The sequence below is a fragment of the Vigna umbellata genome, chromosome 4 (genome assembly GCF_029865625.1).
Source record: "Vigna umbellata cultivar VRB3 chromosome 4, Vumbellata_1.0, whole genome shotgun sequence".
NCBI classification, from domain to species: Eukaryota; Viridiplantae; Streptophyta; class Magnoliopsida; order Fabales; family Fabaceae; genus Vigna; species Vigna umbellata.
The window spans coordinates 41,004,682-41,024,556 of record NC_142168.1 but is presented as its reverse complement, the minus strand read 5'-3'; the positions used below and the strand labels follow the sequence as shown (position 1 = coordinate 41,024,556).

The 19,875-nt window shown below is 37.7% G+C and overlaps 1 protein-coding gene across 2 annotated transcripts in view; it reads right to left on the bottom strand.

The window, feature by feature from the left end:
• Positions 1-241: 241 nt before the first annotated feature.
• LOC148200212 (cleavage stimulation factor subunit 77-like) overlaps positions 242-19,875 on the bottom strand; it is a 50,890-nt gene continuing 31,256 nt past the window's right edge. The window contains exons 18-23 of one of the 2 annotated variants that reach the window (XM_088112119.1): positions 18,189-18,335; positions 16,623-16,689; positions 16,452-16,547; positions 5,485-5,571; positions 4,659-4,910; positions 242-866 (exon numbers count right to left, since the gene is read on the bottom strand). In XM_088112119.1, the coding sequence (XP_087968245.1) occupies positions 703-866; positions 4,659-4,910; positions 5,485-5,571; positions 16,452-16,547; positions 16,623-16,689; positions 18,189-18,335 (813 nt within the window). In that variant the 3' untranslated portion in view covers positions 242-702. Of the gene's footprint in view, positions 867-4,658; positions 4,939-5,484; positions 5,572-16,451; positions 16,548-16,622; positions 16,690-18,188; positions 18,336-19,875 lie in introns of those variants that run through there. The other variant, XM_088112120.1, reaches the window with a different exon arrangement.

The following is a 19,875-nucleotide window of genomic DNA, read 5'->3' as shown; positions in this document are numbered from 1 at the left end:
GTTTTAGAGGTTGACTGAATTATAAAAACACAGGGCAAAATAGGTATCTTCAAATATATTGGGGGTGTAGAAAGAGAATAACGGGATGAAGGAAGATCCTATTTTAAATGGAGAATAAGAAATTGGGTTTTAATCTTCAGCATCTTATCATGCTCTATGCAAAGAAAGTGTTTCAAATCTGTGATCCTAATTAATTTGCAAGATGCAAGATTACAGTATGGTGCTAATCATGCTCATAAAATAAACATAGAAAAATGGCCATGAACTGGCACAAATTTTAATATCGACATATTGTAAAATCATGATACTAAAAGTTGAATCCTTCTGTTGTATAGCAAAATAAAAGTGCATATAGTAAATCTTATTTTAGATGACCTAGTTTCATCCCTGCAAGGGGAAAATAGTTTCAGAAGACCAATCTCTACTCTGGCAATTATTGACAAGTATCATCCTTCCTTGCAAGTTCATGTTGTTTCGAAGTATCAAACCTCCCAAAAGCTGCGCTTATACTCATGCAAAGATGGTAGTCCTTTTGCGTTGTCAGATTTTAGTAAACATGACAATGGACGAGGCATGAACCCTGAATATACATCATGTTCATAACTTATACATTACGCTATAAGCAAAAGGATAGTGATATATGAGTTCATGGAAGGTCTTTTAATTTACAACAGCCTCCAATAAATGCTTAAAAATATTTTATCAACCAGTGCTGCCAGATAAATCGCCAGAAAATGCACTTCCATATGAAACTGATCCCGTTTGAGAAGCACTGCTGGCTCGAGCTTTCTGATACTGTCGTATCCTGAAAGCATCTCGAGGAAGTGGTTGACTTTGGACAGTAGTGGTATCATCATCCTCTTGCCCTAAACATTTTTACAATAACATATATAAGAGGAGGGAAACTTAACTTTAGAGTAAAAACATAAAGAAAGCTCTAACAGTACAAGTATACACACATTAGAAAAATAGGACAATGAAATTTACAACCACCAGCATTTAAGTATTCTTGGTGGTTTGGTGTTTACATGTACTGTGAACAATATACACGGTTAAATCTAGGCACAAAAGAAAACAATGGCCCAAAAAGATGGAGGATTATGAGTAAGCTCATTAAATTTCTGTAAATCTTTCTATATGGTATCATATTACAATTCCTTGCCTTTCGTTACTTGCAAATGGCTCTCAAGTTTAAGTTTGAGGCACCGGTCAAATCCCTCTGCTACTAGGGTGATGGAATTCTTATCTCCCGTTACTTAATCAACTGCATGCTCTAATCTGTCCTCCAATTGCAACATGACTTCGTACTCAATTTTGTACTCTCACAATTTAGGGTAGAATCTTATATTATTATTATGTTGAGAATACAATCCATATATACAAGGCTAGGAAGCTATTTTAGGAAGCAATAATAACTCTTAGACAACCAGATCCCTATGATTCAGGGATATCTCCATTATTCACAATAATTATAATCTGTTAAATAAGGAAAAAAAAAATACCTAATAACAAAACAATAATTCTAACATAAATAAATCAGATTCTAACATGTACAAACACACATGACCCCTCAATCTTGTCCATCTTTATTTATTCAATTGCACTTATTTTATTCATGATCTTACTCCAGGTAAAGATAAACTTTTTACCGAGTTTCTCAAATGTATATTTCTTAGTTACCACCTTTGGCAATCTCAGACTACCCATAGGTAAAGGGGGAGAGGGGCATGTTTTGAAGGGAAATCCTACGTTAAAGAAATCTTAATCCACTTTGAAGACATTATGGAACGATTTCAAACAAGAGGCAAGTTTTGTTCTCAAATGGGCCGTAATTAAGGAACTTGGGACCACCTCAAATTCTGGAAATGCTGGATGCCCATGAAGAAGTTGTCCAAGATTTAGCATTGTTACCACCTACCAAACCTCTTGATCACTCCATACACCTACAACAGGGGGCTTCTATTCCTAATTTGATGTCCTAGAAGTATTCCCACCAACAAAAGAATGAGATTGAGTGCTTGGTTCAAGAAATGTTACAAGGGGGCATTATCCGACCAAGCATCAGCCCTTATCCCAACACAATTATCTTGGTCAAGAAGAAAGATGGGGGATGGAGATTTTGTGTGGATTGTAGGGCTTTAAACAAGGTAACTATTCCTAATAAATTTCCTATTGCAGTCATATAGGAATTATTGATAAATTGGTAGAAGCAACCATGTTTTCCAAACTAGACTTAAAATCAGGATACCATCAAATTTTGATGCGGTAACAAGACACTGAGAACACAACTTTCTGCACCACGAAGGCCATTATGAGTTTCTGGTTATACTTTTTGGCTTGACCAATGCTCCAACCACTTTTCAAGCCTTAATGAATCGAATGCCTTTTCTACAAAAATTTGTCCTGGTTTTTTATTTTTATGATATAACTATTTATAGCCCATATTTAGATGTCCATATCAACCATCTGGCAAAGGTGCTAAGGGTGCTGCATCAGAACAAATTGAAACTCAACAAGAAGTGTGTTTTTGGCCAACAACAGTTGGAATATTTGGGCCATATCATATCTGTTAAGAAGTGGACTTTAAGCCTAACTCAACCCCAAAAAACCGGCTTGTAAGGGGAGGTTTATACCCACTTATATACTATAAATTGACCTTATCTCTAATCGATGTGGGACTTCCAGCACACACCCTCACATTGAGGTATATACATCTCGAGCGTGAAACTAGACATTTATGGGTGGTCCGATATTGGCCCAATTGCGGGTGGAACAATATGTCCAACAAACAAAAAATATTGCTAGGTCTAATGGAAACATTATCTTATGGGCAGCCATTTTATCATTCTCACAGACTAGCAAAGTCTAAAATTCCTCACGGATCAAAGATTGTTGACAGAGGAACATTTCATATGGGCCTCCAAACTCATTGGATTCGACTTTGAGATTCGTTTCAGACCTGGAAAGGGACGCCCTCTCTCATAGAAACTATTTTATGGCCATTTCTGTCCTACAACCAGAACAATGGGACTCTTGGGAAGTGGAATCTAAACAGGATGCAAGCATGGTTTCTATGATAAACCCTACATCCCATGAAAGGTATGAGCTCCGACAAGGTCATTTGTTTTGCAAGGGAAAATTGGTGTTACCGAAAGGATCTTCGAGCTTAGTAGCAATTATTAAGGAAATGCATGAGCCCCTACAGGAGGCCATAGTGGTTATTTTCGCACCTTTAAGCACATAGTTAGGGTCCATTACTGGAGGGAATGAAGAGGGACATTAAGGAATGGGTCCGACAATGTGAGGTGTGTCAGAAGAACAAATTTGAAACCCCCGCTCCAACAAGCTTGTTACAGGCTTTACCTATTCCTACACAGGTTTGGTCTGACATTTCTATGGATTTCATCAGTGGCGTACCTAAAGTCCATGGGAAAGACAATTCTGGTGGGGGTAGATCGATTAACCAAATATGCCCACTTTCTTGCACATTTGTTCATCAGAGAAATTGTGTTGCTCCATGACTTTCCCTTTACCATTGTATCCGATAGAGACAACATTTTACTTAGTAATTTTTGGAGAGAGTTGGTTGGCACAAAACTCAAATTCAGCATAGCCTACCATCCCCAATCAGATGGCCAAATAGAGGTAGTGAATCACTGTCTCAAAACCTATTTACGTTGCATGACAGGCTCACATCATAGGAAATGGTCACAATGGTTACCTTGGGCAGAATTATGGTTTAATACTAACTACAGTGCTTCTACACGAATGTCCCCTTTTAAAGCTCTTTGCCAGGACCCTCCAATGTTGTTAAAGGATACTACAATTCCATCCAAGGTACATAGTGTGAATCAGTTACAACAGGTTTTGTTGTCTCAAACTTTTATAAAAGTCTGTGTAGGCGGTTGTTTTGGAAGTTTTTTCTATGCTTTAGTAAATTCTGAAAAGAATAGGAGGAATGGAGAGTCTGATTCTTTCGAAAAAGCAGAAGTTGAATGTGTGTTGTAATTAGAGAAGATATCTTTAGAATCTTCCTAATTAGAGAAAATAGATATATAATCTTCTATTTTATTTTGTTTACCTAGTTTTCCTATTTTCCTTTTTAGGAGAATTGGATTGTTACAAATAGAGGATATGAGAATGTATTTTTTATGATTGAGAATATAATAAAATCAGTCCTTTTTTCAACTATGTGTTTGATTTCTTCACATTGGAGGAAACCTGGTGTATTGTTGGAATAAAGATCTACAGTTTCTAAAGCTTATTTCGTTATAGGTCTGAATAACTATCACATATATTGGTTGCAATGGTTGTCATCTATTGTTGACTACTTTACCAACTAGACATTAAGAATGCCTTCTCACATGGAGAGTTGCAACAAGAGGTTTATGGAACAACCTCCAAGTTTCACCATCTTTGACTAATCTCACCTTGTATGTGGCCTTTGACAATTTCTATATGGATTCAAATAGTGTTAAGCATTCATAGTACATGTTCCAATATTGAGAGTAAGGTTATTCCATATTGAAGAGATGTTCCAATAGTCCCACCGCATGGCTCACATACACACAACTCTACATAAGTATATTGCACACATATAAATTAAAATGAACAAACAAGAATGTATCTATAAGATCCTAAATAGATGATGCACATACTGTCTGACTCCTTCCTTTTCCCATATTGCCTATTACTTCCCGGTTTCAAAGACACGCCACTTGCAACAGGGTGAGACTTGCTTGAACCAGAAAGTTCACTAGTAGCAGGAGCATAACCTCCTGGCAACTGTGATGGAATCCCCACTTTCCCAGTTTGCACTTGTGTTGAAATCCCTGTTTTTGTACTTTGTCCTGTTGGTAGATCACTCTGCAAGCAAATTGATAGCACAATATCCACATTTGGTGTTGGGCCTGGAAAATTTAAAACCATATTTTTCAACTGCATTCAAATACAAATAATAAGGAAACAATTTAGTTGTGGTGGTAAGCCCAGAAAAGTAGGTTCGTATATAATTTTTTTCCTTAACCAAGCACTTAGCTTCCACCATTCTGTAATCCATCAAAACTATATTATTTTATGAACACCCTTCTTAAAAACCATGAGAATTCATGGAACATTCATCAAAGCTTATCAAATAAAATCCTGCAGGAAAAACTTCAGTGGCAGTTTCAGTAGATAGCACTATGTATTGACAATCTAAGAATGAAATGGTCCATGGTTGCAGAAACTCCAGAAATGCATTGCTTAAACTCTGTAATAATAATATTCTTAGGGAAATAGACAATATGGATGAAAGAAGAAATAAATTAAAGAACCAAAGAAAAAAAAAAGAGCATTAACATAAACTACCTCTTCATATTGGCTAGTCAAGTAAAACTCACCCTAGTTGGCTTTTCACCAAATGATGACAGATTACATATAAAATTTCAGGAAATACATACAGTAAAATGGATAAGAAATCACTTAAAGAAATTTGTAAAGTACCTTCAACGGCTGGTAGATTTGCCAAAAATGCTACCAAGGCAGGTGGTGTAGCTTTCAGAATTTCATCAAATGCATTAGTTCCTGCACCTGCATCAGTCCAGGTGTAGTAGCATATAGGAAAATTAACTAGCTACCTTTTTCCAAATTGTTAAGTGAGGAAAATGAAATAATATGGAATTAAAAAAAAAAAAAAAAAAACAGGAAACAATACTTTGAGGATTTGTCATTTCATTTCTCCATTGTCATATAGGACACATGTCATTTGACATTCTTAAGTCTATGTTTCATTTATTTTCGAAAGAGATTGTTGAGTTATTCAAGTGCGATGCATGTTAGTTTCATCATGCCATATTTATTTGCTTCATTATGATGTATGAGCATGTCCAACAAATTCTAGCGCATCTAGTACTAAATGGTCTGTCTCTTTATTCATGATTGCACTCATGTGACAAGGATTTTCCTCACAAAAGAAAAATCTAAAGTGTTGTTAGTAGGATATTAAGTGTGTGTTCTACTAGAAGTTGTTAGACGTTGCTAGAAGCTATTAGAAGGTTCTAGAGATCTTTTTGTAATTATTACTTTAAGGTTAGAGTTCTCTATATATTGCCGTTGATGTACTATTTCAAATTAATCAATTTTGAATAAAATCTTCTTTCTTTTTGACCCTAGTTGGTGTCAGAGCTCCGATCTTGAGAGTACTGCTTCTTCATTTTTTCTTTGTCATGTTAGTTATAGTTCTTTTTAGGGTTGCCTAAAGTGTACCCATTTCCTTTAACTGTTATCGTTGTTGTGCCCCATCAGCTGTCTGTTGGAGCCACTGCCAAACCTTTGCTCAAGCAATTGCTGGACTTTTCACGAAGTCGATGTCGGATCTATTGCCATTCTCGTCGCAATGTCTCTACTGTTGTCATTGCCACCACTGGAACTTGTCATATTACCAAGGAATCCCCATTATTTATTTAAGCATGACAGCTCCACCAAGCAATGTTAATGTTCTAACTTTAGAAATACGTATACTACATGCTGAAATTGAACCTTTGAAATCTCTTAAGGAGGCTATCAATAAGTCACCTTCTAGTATTTGTTCTCTAGCCATGTTGAAAGACTCAATTGTTTTGTTTCATTGTATTAATCATTATGAGAACATAGGATTAACTTTTTCTTACACTACTATATTATTTCTTGTTTCCTACAAATTCTCAAAAATCTAATAAGTTGCGACACTCATAGTGATGTTGGACAAGTGTGGATGAAACATCAATGAACTTGAGGAGGATCCATGAGACAGAATGGAAACAATGTTGAACATGGAGATTGGGAAACGAATATAAACCATCAACCCCAATAGTGCCTTTGAGATGGATTTCATGGGTGGCGTGAGATTTAACACTACAATAGTGAGGATAAAATTCAAATGGCATTTATCAGGGGCAAACTTACTGTCACAAGGGAGATATTTGGTAGTTGTTGGAAGTCCCACATTGCCTAGTGCTAGTTTACTTGAATGGATGCAATCCTCACCTTACAAGCCGGTTTTGTGAGGTTGAGTTAGGCTTAAAATTCACTTCTTAACACGGTATCAAAGCCATGGGTTTAAACTTATCCTAACAAGATTTGTTATTTGTTGGGTTAATTATTCCACCTGCTATCTAACCATCAATTAATGTCTAGTCACATGTTCGAGATGTATATTAGCATGAGGGGGGATGTTTTGGAAGTCCCACATTGACTAGTGTCAGTTTACCATATATAAGTGGATGCAAACCTCACCTTACAAGTTAGTTTTGTGTGATTGAATTAGACTTAAAGTTCACTTCTTAACAATAGTGATAGAAAGAAAAATTTGAGTTGGTAGGATGGCTAAAACACGTAGAAGTAGAACTAAGAACATTCAAACCTTTACCATTGCCAATGTAAATTTGATCAAATTGCTTGAACTGTTGAATATTTTGAGAGTCTCCAATAACATGGAAGAAGGCTCTAGAATCAGGGATCCAAGTAGTAGCAGGATCAGGAGTGGAGGCAAGACAGGCAGAACAAGGAGCTAGCACGAGTGGCCAAAAAAGGGGATTGAGATGAAGGATTGGAGGTTGTGGCCGAGATGTGGAAAGGTTGATTAGTGGCTCAATCATAGAGAATCAAAGATTCATAGGGTTGATACACTAAATCAAAACAAAAAAATCATACATTAGAAGTGTGACCATATTTGAGGCAGATCTAACATTGAAAGTTAGTGAGACAACCACCATGACCATATCCACGAGAACTATGGGCACCACCGAGTAATGGATTGAAGGAGGAAAAAGGTTTTTCCAGTGTTGCTTGGTGGATAACTTATGAGCAAGGAGAGCCTCCACCTCAATGATCAAAGGTGTTTCAAACTTAATTTCAAAAACTGAAATGACTACAACATATTTTGGTAGAAGACCTTCAAGAATAGAATCAACATATTCATCAGGTTTTACTAGTCACCAATGCCAGCATGAGTTGACCCAAAAACTCCGACTTGGACTTGTTCTTAAGGGACTTGTTCAACCTGCTAGGTAATTGGATTCATCTAATTTAATACCATAGAAATTGGAAAAAAACTGGGTGGGGATGGGAGGGAATTTGGATCAGCAATTATGTACAACAACTGGATCTCAATACCATTTTAGAGTTTGATCACAAAGAGGAAATGCATAATCTGGAATCCATGAATAGTCAGTCTTGTGACTGCAAATATACAAAAAATTAAGTGTAGTACATTGTCATTGAAAAGGAATTACATGCTATTGATGAAGTGGCACTTACTGACGGTTAATAAACATCTATTGATGGTTACGAAACAGTGTAACCTACTAATAACTACAACAACTAAAAATAAAGTATGGAGCAGTCCAGAGCAGTGATGAAGTGGCACAACCATTACAAGGTTAAAAAATAAAATCTAACTTAGATATAGCACTAATAAAGTGCACATTGACACAGATTATGCAGGGTTTGTTACAGATAGGAAATTGTTAGACCATTAAAAGTGTATATGAGGAGGAATAAAAGAAGAGAGAGTTAGTGGCGGGTAGAGGGGAAATCAGTTAGAGGAGAGAGGGTGAGTTTGTTAGAAGAGAGAGAGAGTATAAATAACAAATGGTTTGAGAGAGGTAGGGGATTTTTGGATTTTGGAATTAAGACTGGACCTCTTGGCCAGTGGAGGAAGGGAGGCTTCCTTGGGGGAGAGTGAGATACCTGTATTCATCTTTTCTTATCATTACAGAGGAAATATCAATACATATACATACATATTTCTTATACTGTTGAGTGTGTGTGAGTATTATTTGCTGCTGTTCGATTCCTTGCATAAAGGAACCTAACAGATTTGGTCCGACCTGCCGGATCATTTCGGAGGGAAGAGGAGTGCGCGTGATCGGAGAAGAATGGAGGGGCGAATGGTGGCTGTGGAGTCGACAATGGAGGAGTTGAAGGCAAAAATGCGAGCGATGACTCTCGAGTTTCGACGAGCCCTCGGAAGACGTTCTGGAACCCGCGATAGGAGTTCTGAGGGGAGTCGAAATTCCGTCCAGGGTGATCGAGAACGAAGGTCGACAGAGAGCTCTGATGAAGAATCGGAGGAGGACCGGAACGACGTACAACGCAGTTGGATGAAGCGAGTTGAGCTTCCAACTTTTGAAGGTACTGATCCAACGGGATGGATAGCGAAGGCTGAGAAATTTTTTGACATCCAAGGAGTGACGGAGAAAGAGAAGATGAAGTTAGTGTATATCTGCATGGACGGAAGCGCTAACTACTGGTTCCGCTTCTGGCGGAAGAAAACCCGACATCCAACATGGAAGGCATTCACGGAGGCGTTGACGAGGAGGTTCGACGGATTAATTAGGGGAACCGTCTTTGAGAAGTTGGCCGCGGTGCGACAGAGAGGGGGCGTCGATGAGTATATCCAGGAGTTTGAGGTACTCGTGGCGCAGGCGACCGGAGTAACCGAAGACCAATTGCTGGGATATTTTTTCGCGGGTTTGCAAGAGGGATTACGAAACGCTGTGAGACCGCATGACCCACGCGATTTGTTGACGGCGATGGAGAGAGCTAGGGACATCGAACAAGTGGGATGGACGTCGCGAGGAAGTAGTGGAGTGGGAGGAAGAGGCGGAGCGACGTGGGGAAGATATTCCGCGAGTTCAGGGACGGTGGCAAGGACAGAAACGTTTCGCGGACCGTCAGAGGGAACGGTGAATGGCGGCGGAGGGCAAGGAATGAAGAAGGACGCTAGTGTGAATACTATGGCTTTGAAGGCTGGTAACAGTGGAGGAGGAACCGCGGGACGAGGCATTCGGACCCTGCCTTATCAAGAATACATGAAGCGGCGAGAAGAAGGACGTTGTTTCCACTGCGGCGGACCTTACAATCCAGGTCATCGTTGCGCTGAACGGAGCATGCGGGTGATGATATTGGCGGAGGAGGATGAAGATGAAGAAGCGGAGGCAAGTGTCGAAGTAGAACATAAGGCTATGGAGTTGTCGGGATTGTCCGCGGGTGGCCTCTCGCAATCGAACACGATGAAACTGCAAGGTTGGGTGCAGGGGAAGAGAGTTCTGGTGCTTATTGACAGTGGAGCTACCCATAGTTTTATATCCACCCGATTGGTGGAAGAGCTGGGTCTGGAATGCACCGACACACGCCCTTATAAAGTGTGTTTAGGGGATGGACAAAGGAAAGAAACCAGCGGGTATTGCACAGGAGTCTCGGTGTTATTAGAAAACTTAGAAGTTAGAGATAAGTTATATCTCTTTGAATTAGGCGGTGTGGACATAATATTGGGAATGACCTGGTTATCCTCCCTAGGAGAGATCAAAGTAGATTGGGGACAGCTCATCATGAAGGTGGCGCATGGAGGAAGAGAAGTGGAGGTAAAGGGGGATCCATCATTGACACGTAGGGTGGTGACTCCTGAAGCTCTTATAAAAGAAAAAGGGATTGAAATGCTGTCTTTAGTATGGAGCTTAAGCCAAACAGAATTGGTGAATGAGAAGACGGAAGAGAGTGGCTTAATGCAAGAGGAGGAGGTAGAGCTGGAACAAATTCTGAGTGCTTTTGAAGGGGTATTCCGAGACCCCCAAGGCCTCCCACCCGAGAGGAGAGTGGATCATAGAATCCCTTTAAAAGAGGGTAGTGAGGCCGTCAATGTGAGGCCATACAGGTACCCCCATGGAATGAAAGCTGAGATAGAGCGTCAGGTGGAAGAGATGTTGAATTTGGGCATTATTAGGCCCAGTAACAGTCCCTACTCTAGTCATGTGATATTGGTAAAAAAGAAGGATGGAAGTTGGAGGTTTTGTGTGGATTATAGGGCATTAAACAGAGTAACAGTGGCTGATAAATATCCCATTCCAGCCATTGAGGAGCTGCTGGATGAACTTCAAGGTGCGTCATATTTTTCTAAAATTGATTTAAAGGCTGGGTATCATCAGATAAGAATGAAGAGGGAAGACATTCCAAAAACTGCTTTTCGGACACATCAAGGGCATTATGAATTCCTTGTGATGCCCTTTGGATTAACAAATGCACCAGCCACATTCCAGGACATGATGAATTCAATTTTAAGGCCGCTATTGAGGAGGTTCGTGTTAGTATTTTTTGACGATATACTTATCTATAGCAAGACTTGGGAGGAGCATTCTCAACACCTCACTCAAGCCTTAAAAGTCTTGGCTGAACATGAACTTTTTGCAAACAAAAAAAAGTGTGAATTTGGGAGAAGACAAGTGAGATATTTGGGGCACAAGATATCGGCAGCAGGGGTGGAGATGGACAGGGAGAAGGTGGCAGCTGTCTTGGAATGGCGAGAACCCAGAAACATCAAGGAGTTAAGAGGGTTCCTTGGATTAACTGGGTATTATCGCAGGTTCATTAGAGATTATGGAAAAATGGCTAAACCCCTTACTGATTTGTTGAAAAAAGGAATGTTTAAATGGTCTAAAGAGGGGGCCATGGCACTGCAGAAGCTTAAAGAGGCAGTGACTACAGCTCCAGTGTTGATTCTCCCTGATTTTGAGCAACCCTTTGTTGTAGAATGTGATGCTTCGGGTACAGACGTTGGGGCTGTTTTGTCCCAGAAAAACAGACCCATAGCCTTCTTTAGTAAGGCGTTATCTGACTCTTCTTAACCAAGTCCATTTATGAGAAGGAATTAATGGCACTTGTGCTTGCTATACAACATTGGAGGCCGTATCTATTGGGTCAGAAGTTTGTTGTTTTTACTGATCAGAAGAGTTTGCGTTATTTACTGGAACAACGCATCACAACTCAAAGTCAACAAAATTGGCTAGCTAAACTTTTGGGGTACAAATTTGAAATCAAATATAGGACAGGTGCTTCCAATCATGTGGCGGATGGGTTATCCAGAAAAGGCATGGAGGAGGAGGAAACAGATAAGATGCTACGGATGATATCACGACCATATTGGCTTGAATTTCAAGAGCTCATGGAGGAGGTGGAAAAAGATGAGAGTTTGCAGAAAGTGTTGGAGGAATTAAGGGTAGACCCTAACTCTCATCCAGCTTATACGTTGGAACATGGAAGATTACATTACAAGGGGAGACTTGTATTATCAGCAAAATCTGTTTGGATCCCTCGCTTGTTGGCTGAATTCCATAGTAGTGTCACGGGAGGGCATTCTGGGGTTTACAGAACCTATAGACGGGTGGCCCAATCTTTGCATTGGATAGGAATGAAGAAAACTGTTACAGATTTTGTGGCTGCATGTCTCATATGCCAACAACATAAATACTTGGCAGCTTCTCCCCAAGGATTGTTGCAGCCTTTGCCAATACCCAAAGCCATTTGGGAGGAGATTAGTATGGATTTCATTGTAAAATTACCCAAATCTCAGGGGTTTGATACTATATTGGTGGTAGTGGACAGACTTAGTAAATATGGCCATTTCATCCCAGTCAAACACCCTTATACAGCCAGATCCATCGCTGCATTGTTGGTGAAGGAAGTGATTCGGCTTCACGGGATACCCATGACCATTGTAAGTGATCGCGACTCAACATTCATGAGTGTTTTTTGGCAGGAGATTTTCCGCCTGCAGGGAACTCAGTTGAACATGAGTACTGCTTATCATCCAGAGTCAGATGGCCAAACGGAGGTGCTGAATAGGGTGCTGGGAACGTATTTGCGTTGCTTTAGTTCTGAACAACCAAAAAATTGGAGTATAGTCTTGCCTTGGGCGGAATATTGGTACAATACTAGTTACCAAGGAGCTTCAAAATGCACACCTTTTGAAACTGTGTATGGAAGACCCCCTCCAACTCTCACACGTTTCATTCCTGGTGAAACAGTGGTGGAAGTCGTTGCACAAGACTTACAAACAAGAGATGAGGCTTTGACACAACTTAAATATCATCTGGCCAGAGCTCAAGATCAGATGACCCACTATGCCAACAGGAAGAGAATGGACACCAAGATTAAGGAGGGAGATTGGGTATTCTTGAAAATCCAGCCTCATAGACAAACTTCTATGCCCACACGCTTACACCCAAAACTTTCTGCACGGTATTATGGACCATTTTTGGTGGAGAAACAATTAGGACCAGTTGTTTTTCGCTTGCAGTTACCTACAACATCAAGAATCCACCCTGTTTTTCATGTTTCCCAATTGAAGCTAGCTATAGGGGATCATTCGGTGGAAGGGCAGCTTCCCACTGAACTGCAGGTTGACAACCCTATGTACACACCTCTAAAGGTATTAGAGCGCAGAAACCAGCTGCAACAAGGAGAGGAAATTCCCCAAGTTCTAATACAATGGCAAGACGGTGGGTTGGATGGAGCTACTTGGGAAGAGGAACAATACATTCGACAGCAGTTCCCTGATTTCAACCTTGAGGACAAGGTTGATCTTGGGGAGGAGGGTAATGTTAGACCATTAAAAGTGTATATGAGGAGGAATAAAAGAAGAGAGAGTTAGTGGCGGGTAGAGGGGAAATCAGTTAGAGGAGAGAGGGTGAGTTTGTTAGAAGAGAGAGAGAGTATAAATAACAAATGGTTTGAGAGAGGTAGGGGATTTTTGGATTTTGGAATTAAGACTGGACCTCTTGGCCAGTGGAGGAAGGGAGGCTTCCTTGGGGGAGAGTGAGATACCTGTATTCATCTTTTCTTATCATTACAGAGGAAATATCAATACATATACATACATATTTCTTATACTGTTGAGTGTGTGTGAGTATTATTTGCTGCTGTTCGGTTCCTTGCATAAAGGAACCTAACAGAAATCCACCTCAGGATATTCAGTAACTTGGAGAAGAAATAAAATGTCATTGCAAGGTCTTGTGCAAAGACTAGATTTTGAGCTATGGTACATGTAGTGTGTGAATTATGGTTGATAAATATTCTAAATGATCTTAAAGTTGCATCAGCTATTAGCATTACTCACAATCCAGTTCAACATGATATGACCAAACACAAAGATAGATTGACACTTTATTCAAAAGAACTTCAATAGTGAATCTTCATTGACTCATCACTCTGTTAGATTCTGGCATTTTCATCTTTGTCTTGTTTTCGCATTCTTCTTTGATTTTTTTTATTTATGCTATGGGAGGAATCAAATTGATAAATGATCAAACTCTATTCTGGATAGGATTGTATCATATGGACAACTATCAACTGCACTGAGGTCGCCTCCTTCTCCTCTTTCAGTATTCGTGCTTATTGCCTTGATGGGAGAACCTTGGTTTTTTAGGGTTTTTTTTCTCTCTCCATGGCTTCTTCCTCTGCCTCTTCTAATAGCAGAGACCAATTTGCTCTTTTCAATGAATTTCTCAAATGGTATAAGGATCATCAAAACTATAGTTCCACTATTTCTATTGCACGCCCAAGTATATCTTTTGTTGGCCTAACTCAAACTTCTTCTCTTGAACCTTGGGTTCTTAACTCAAGTTCCACAGATCATATACTGGTAACAAATCTTTGTTTTCTTCTTAATCCTCTTCGGATAATTTACCTAAGGTTACAATGGTCGATGGGTCTAAGGTCTTATCTCGTGGTGTTGGTATTGTTAATCTTTTTTCATCTTTAACCATTGATAATGTTTTTTATGTCCCTAGGTCCCCCTTTAACTTATTATCCATTAGTTGTCTAACCCGTTCTCTTGATTGTGTTATTTCTTTCACCAAAAATTTTGTTTGTTTATAGGACCGGAGTTCAATATAGATAATTTGCATCGAATGTGAGTCTCATGGCCTTTATCATCTTCATCCTTCTACATATGTTGGCACAGTTATGGAGTCTCCATCCTTTCATACTTTGTTAGGTCATCCTAGTCTTGCCAGATTGTAGCAACTTGTTCCAAGTTTGTCAAATTTATCTAATTTATTATGAATCATGTTAGTTAGGGAAACATAGTCGTAATTCCTTTTCTCGGAGTGCCTCATAACATGCTTCGTCACCTTTTGCATTAGTTCACTCTAACATTTGGGGACCTAGTCGTACTAAGTCTAATTTAGATTTTCAGTATTTTATTACTTTTTATTGATGATTATTCCATATACACTTTGTTGTTTTTGATGAAAAATTGTTCTAAATTATTTTTTACATTTTAATCCTTTTATAACGAAATTAAAACTCAGATTGAAATCTCTATTCAAACTTTGTGAAGTGATAATGGTAGTGAGTACATTTCTCATTCTTTTAAACATTTTATGACTTCTTATGGCATTTTTCATCAAACTTCATGCGCTTATACACCTCAACAAAATGGGGTGGCTAAGCGCAAAAATAGATATCTTGTTGAAACAACTCGCACATTTTAATTCATGGTGAGGTTGCTTAATTTTTTGGGGTGATGTTATTCTTACTACATGTTACCTTTAATCTTGGTCTTGATAAGTTATCTCCTAGATCACACAAATGTGATTTTTTTGGATTTACTCAATCAAAAATAGGATATAGGTGGTTCTCTCTTTCTCTTAACCACTATTTTATTTCCACAGTTGCCACCTTCAATGAGTCTTCTTTTTAATTTAAGGATCCTTCTCCTTCTTCTGATGTGTTTGCATCCACTACGGTTAATATTCCTATTGTCTGGGATCCTCCAGTTGTGCTTAGTCCACCATCAAATTCTCCTCCACTACTACTTCAGGTTTATAGTTGAAGATATCATTCCCAACAACCACCAAGTGACTCACTTCAAGTACCAACTATTTTGTCCTCCATAAAGATATACGTTTTACTCATAATCACTCTCCACATTATATTGCTTTGAGTTACCATAAATTATCTTCACCTTTTTATACATGCCTTTCATTATTTCTTTTGTGTCCATTCCTAAATCTATGAGTGGTGCCTTACCATTTCTAATTAGTGTCAAGCCTTGCTAGATGAACTAAGTGCTCTTCAAAATAGTGGAACTTGAGAGCTCGTCCTATTTGGAAAAGTTGTTGTTGGTTGCAAGTGGGATTTTGCTATCAAAGTTAGTCCTGAAGGTACTATTAATTACCTTAAAGCTCGATTTATGACCAAAGGTTACCCATAAATTTTAGGATTGAATTATGGTGATATTTTTTTCTCTAGTGGAAAAAATGGTTTTTGTTCGTTTATTTCTAGCCATGACAACTCTTCAAAAATGGCCTCTTTATTAACTTGATGTGAAAAATGTTTTCCTCAATGGAGATTTGCAGGAAGAAATTTATATGAAGAAACCTTCCGGACTTGTTTAAAGGGAGTTTCCGAAACTAGGATAATTGATTCCTTATTATTAGGCAATTATTTATTATTTTTTATTTTGTAAATTGGTATAAATACATACCATGTGGTCTGTGCTAGACAAACAACATTTAAATAACGCTTTCTATATCTCTATTCATATATAAATCAGTATGTGTGGGTGGGATTAAACCCACATTATTCCTGTAACTTTATAAAATGCTTATTGCTAAAAAGTAATCAAATTTTAAATAGGATGGGTTATGTACCAGGTGTATGCTTCGGATCATAGATCACCATCTTTGAAGTATCGGGATAAACGATCTTTGGTGATGTAGTTGAAATGTTTGTCATAGATGTCTTATCTGCATTACCATTTCAGCATTCACCATATAGTAATATGTAAAAACTAAACGTTTGAATGAATATAATGTCAGTACCTATAAGAATCGTTCCATTAGCCAAAATACACTTCTCTACTTTCTTATTGATATTTTTGGTAAGCCACTGAAGAGATAGAAATGAAAATTGAATTACTGAATAGAACACAAAAACAGAACAATTCAAGAGAGGCAGGCTAATGTTGGCAAACTAGTAAAGGAAAATGGTATAGATTAGTGATTTGATGACGACTAATACAATCATCACATTAAAATCTAATCATTTGCAATCCATATTACACAAATTGCTACAACTGGGCAAGCCAATGAAGTTGTATCCTTGGATGAATTGTAAGTCAATTGTGATTTCACATCACAACACAAATTACAAAATTTAGCTTTTCATTAATTTTGCTTTAATCATTTCACATAAAAGAAATTGAAGAGTTATAGACACATAAAATATGAAAATAAATTGGAGTATGACTAAATACTTAATATCCCGATGTTCTACTTTTATTCATTCGTCTAAAGAGGTTGACAATTACACTCACTTATTCTGTACACTACACAACACGATTTCATTCTGTTTTCCGTTCTCTAATATAGAAGCTTCACACAATCATTCATGCATGATTCAGTTTTGTAAGACATATAATAAGTTCTTTTGTCAATACCTAATTTAACATTATCATTACTCAACATCATTTATGTGATAACTTTGACTTACCTTTCAATATTTTAACCCTACAATTAACAATTCAAGATTTAAAATTTGCACTTGTGATTCATGATTTTATGTCCTTGATGATCATGCACATTATTAATATAGGGATAAAGTCCAACAGGTCGGTTCAATTTGAAAGGATCAAAGCAATTTCATTAAAATGACTTAGTGATTCATGATTTGACATAATAGATGATATGCACATTGTTAATATAGAGATAGAGTCCAACAGGTTGGTTCAATTCGAAAGGATCAAAGCACTGTCATTAAAATGCGTAGGTCGATCAATTTCCCTTGTTAACAATTTGCAACATCATAGACTAGTCCTGGTTTCATAATATTGGCATATCCCACATTGACTACCAAAATGACCAAAACAATGTGTATAGGGTTAAACCCTCACCTCATGAGCTAGCTTTCGGAATTTTGCAATATGACGAGAGAAGCCTAAGATCAGAACCGATTAAAATATCTTATAGAGAATATTCCCTTTAATTTTATTAAACTCATTAGGCTTTTGAACACAAACATCCCTTATTCAAATGCTTTAGTTCAAAATTCGCATTTGTATCTCAATACTTAATACTTAATAATTCCTCCAGACCATTTACTAAATAGGCACAACCAAAGGTAAAAAGGCACAGCCAGTGACAAGTTCTAAATAAAAATTTATCAGTGATTCTTGATGCATTATTCTTCTGTGTAAAGGTTGAACTTCCACACAGTATATGGTAGGCCTAGGTATTGTCTACCATTAAAGCTTAAAAGGTGTTTGAGTGATGAGCCATATTAGATATAAAACCATTTGAGTCTTCACCCAATGACTTAAGCCTATTGGAGAGTTAGTGCTTGACCACAAGCATACTATTTATCTCAAAAAATATACAACTGAGTTGTACCTCTTGCCGAGCTAAATGATCAAGATCATTAGAAGAGCACGGCCACAAATCCATGAAACTGTATCGTGATACAATGTCTTGCAGAGAACTCTCTAATGCTGTTCCATCTTCAGCTCCAGAAAGTGCTTCTTTCCTTCTTTGCTCAACCTACATAATTTGACAAGGATAAATCATAAATTACAGGCTGATTACAGCCCTTCCATGTTTAATCCATTCTACAGTCATGAGCAACTACAAAAGTACACTCATTAGAATATTTTAGAAAAGGTACATATCATGGACATGATTTTAAAAGCATTTTCTTGCCACCCTCAAGAACTTATTTCAAGAAATGTTATTATTAAATGGACTTTAAGCCTAACTCAACCTTACAAGAAATCCTTCTTTGCTCAACCTACATAATTTGACAAGGATAAATCATAAATTACAGGCTGATTACAGCCCTTCCATGTTTAATCCATTCTACAGTCATAAGCAACTACAAAAGTACACTCATTAGAATTTTTTAGAAAAGGTACATATCATGGACATGATTTTAAAAGCATTTTCTTGCCACCCTCAAGAACTTATTTCTAGAAATGTTATTCTTAAGAAGTGGACTTTAAGCCTAACTTAACCCCACAAGAAAGTGCTTCTTTCCTTCTTTGCTCAACCTACATAATTTGACAAGGATAAATCATAAATTACAGGTTGATTACAGCCCTTCCATGTTTAATCCATTCTACAGTCATAAGCAACTACAAAAGTACACTCATTAGAATGTTTTAGAAAAGGTTGATTACAGCCCTTCCATGTACATATCATGGACATGATTTTAAAAGCATTTTCTTGCCACCCTCAAGAACTTATTTCTAGAAATGTTATTGTTAAAAAGTGGACTTTAAGCCTAACTCAACCCCACAAAACCGGCTTGTAAGATGAGGTTTGCACCCCCCTTATATACTATAAATTAACCTTATTTTTAGTTGATGTGGGACTTCCAACACACACCCCTCACGCCGAGGTATATACATCTTGAGCGTAGACTAGATATTAATGGATTTCCGATAGTAGCACGATAGCGGGTGGAACAATATGTTCACACAAATCTCGCTAGGATAGGCTCTAATTTGGCTTTGATACCATGTTTACAGATAATCCTATCAAACTATGATGTAGAAACATCTAATCTACTATCAAATTCCAATTGCAATCTGCACAAAAAAAAGAACTTCCCAACAAAAAGCAGATAAAGCAAAAGGAACAAAAAGTAGAGTTTTCACAGTTTTCGGAGACTATTCTCATGGGTCAGTCAAAGTCTACCCCTTCCAGCCGCCACCTTGGCCGAGGAAAATTCATCCCACAAGCTTCGGCAACTTCCAATAAACTAAGATTACTAAGATCTTCTCTCTTACTATTTTAGATTATTGAACCTTAATTTGAAGATCTAACTTTTTTCTAGTAAAACATAATAATAATAAAATATATAATCAACTAGAGTGATGATTAAAGTGCAATAATATTAGAAAAATATTTAAAAATAATATATAATATGATAACTAATAATAATATTATACTAAAAAATATAAAAAAAAAATTATAACCTCATATATCAATAAATCATTATCTTATTTATAAATATTTTAACAAAACTTATACGAAGTAAACTCTTACCAATTTACGATTCGAGTCCACGATCTAAGTTTAT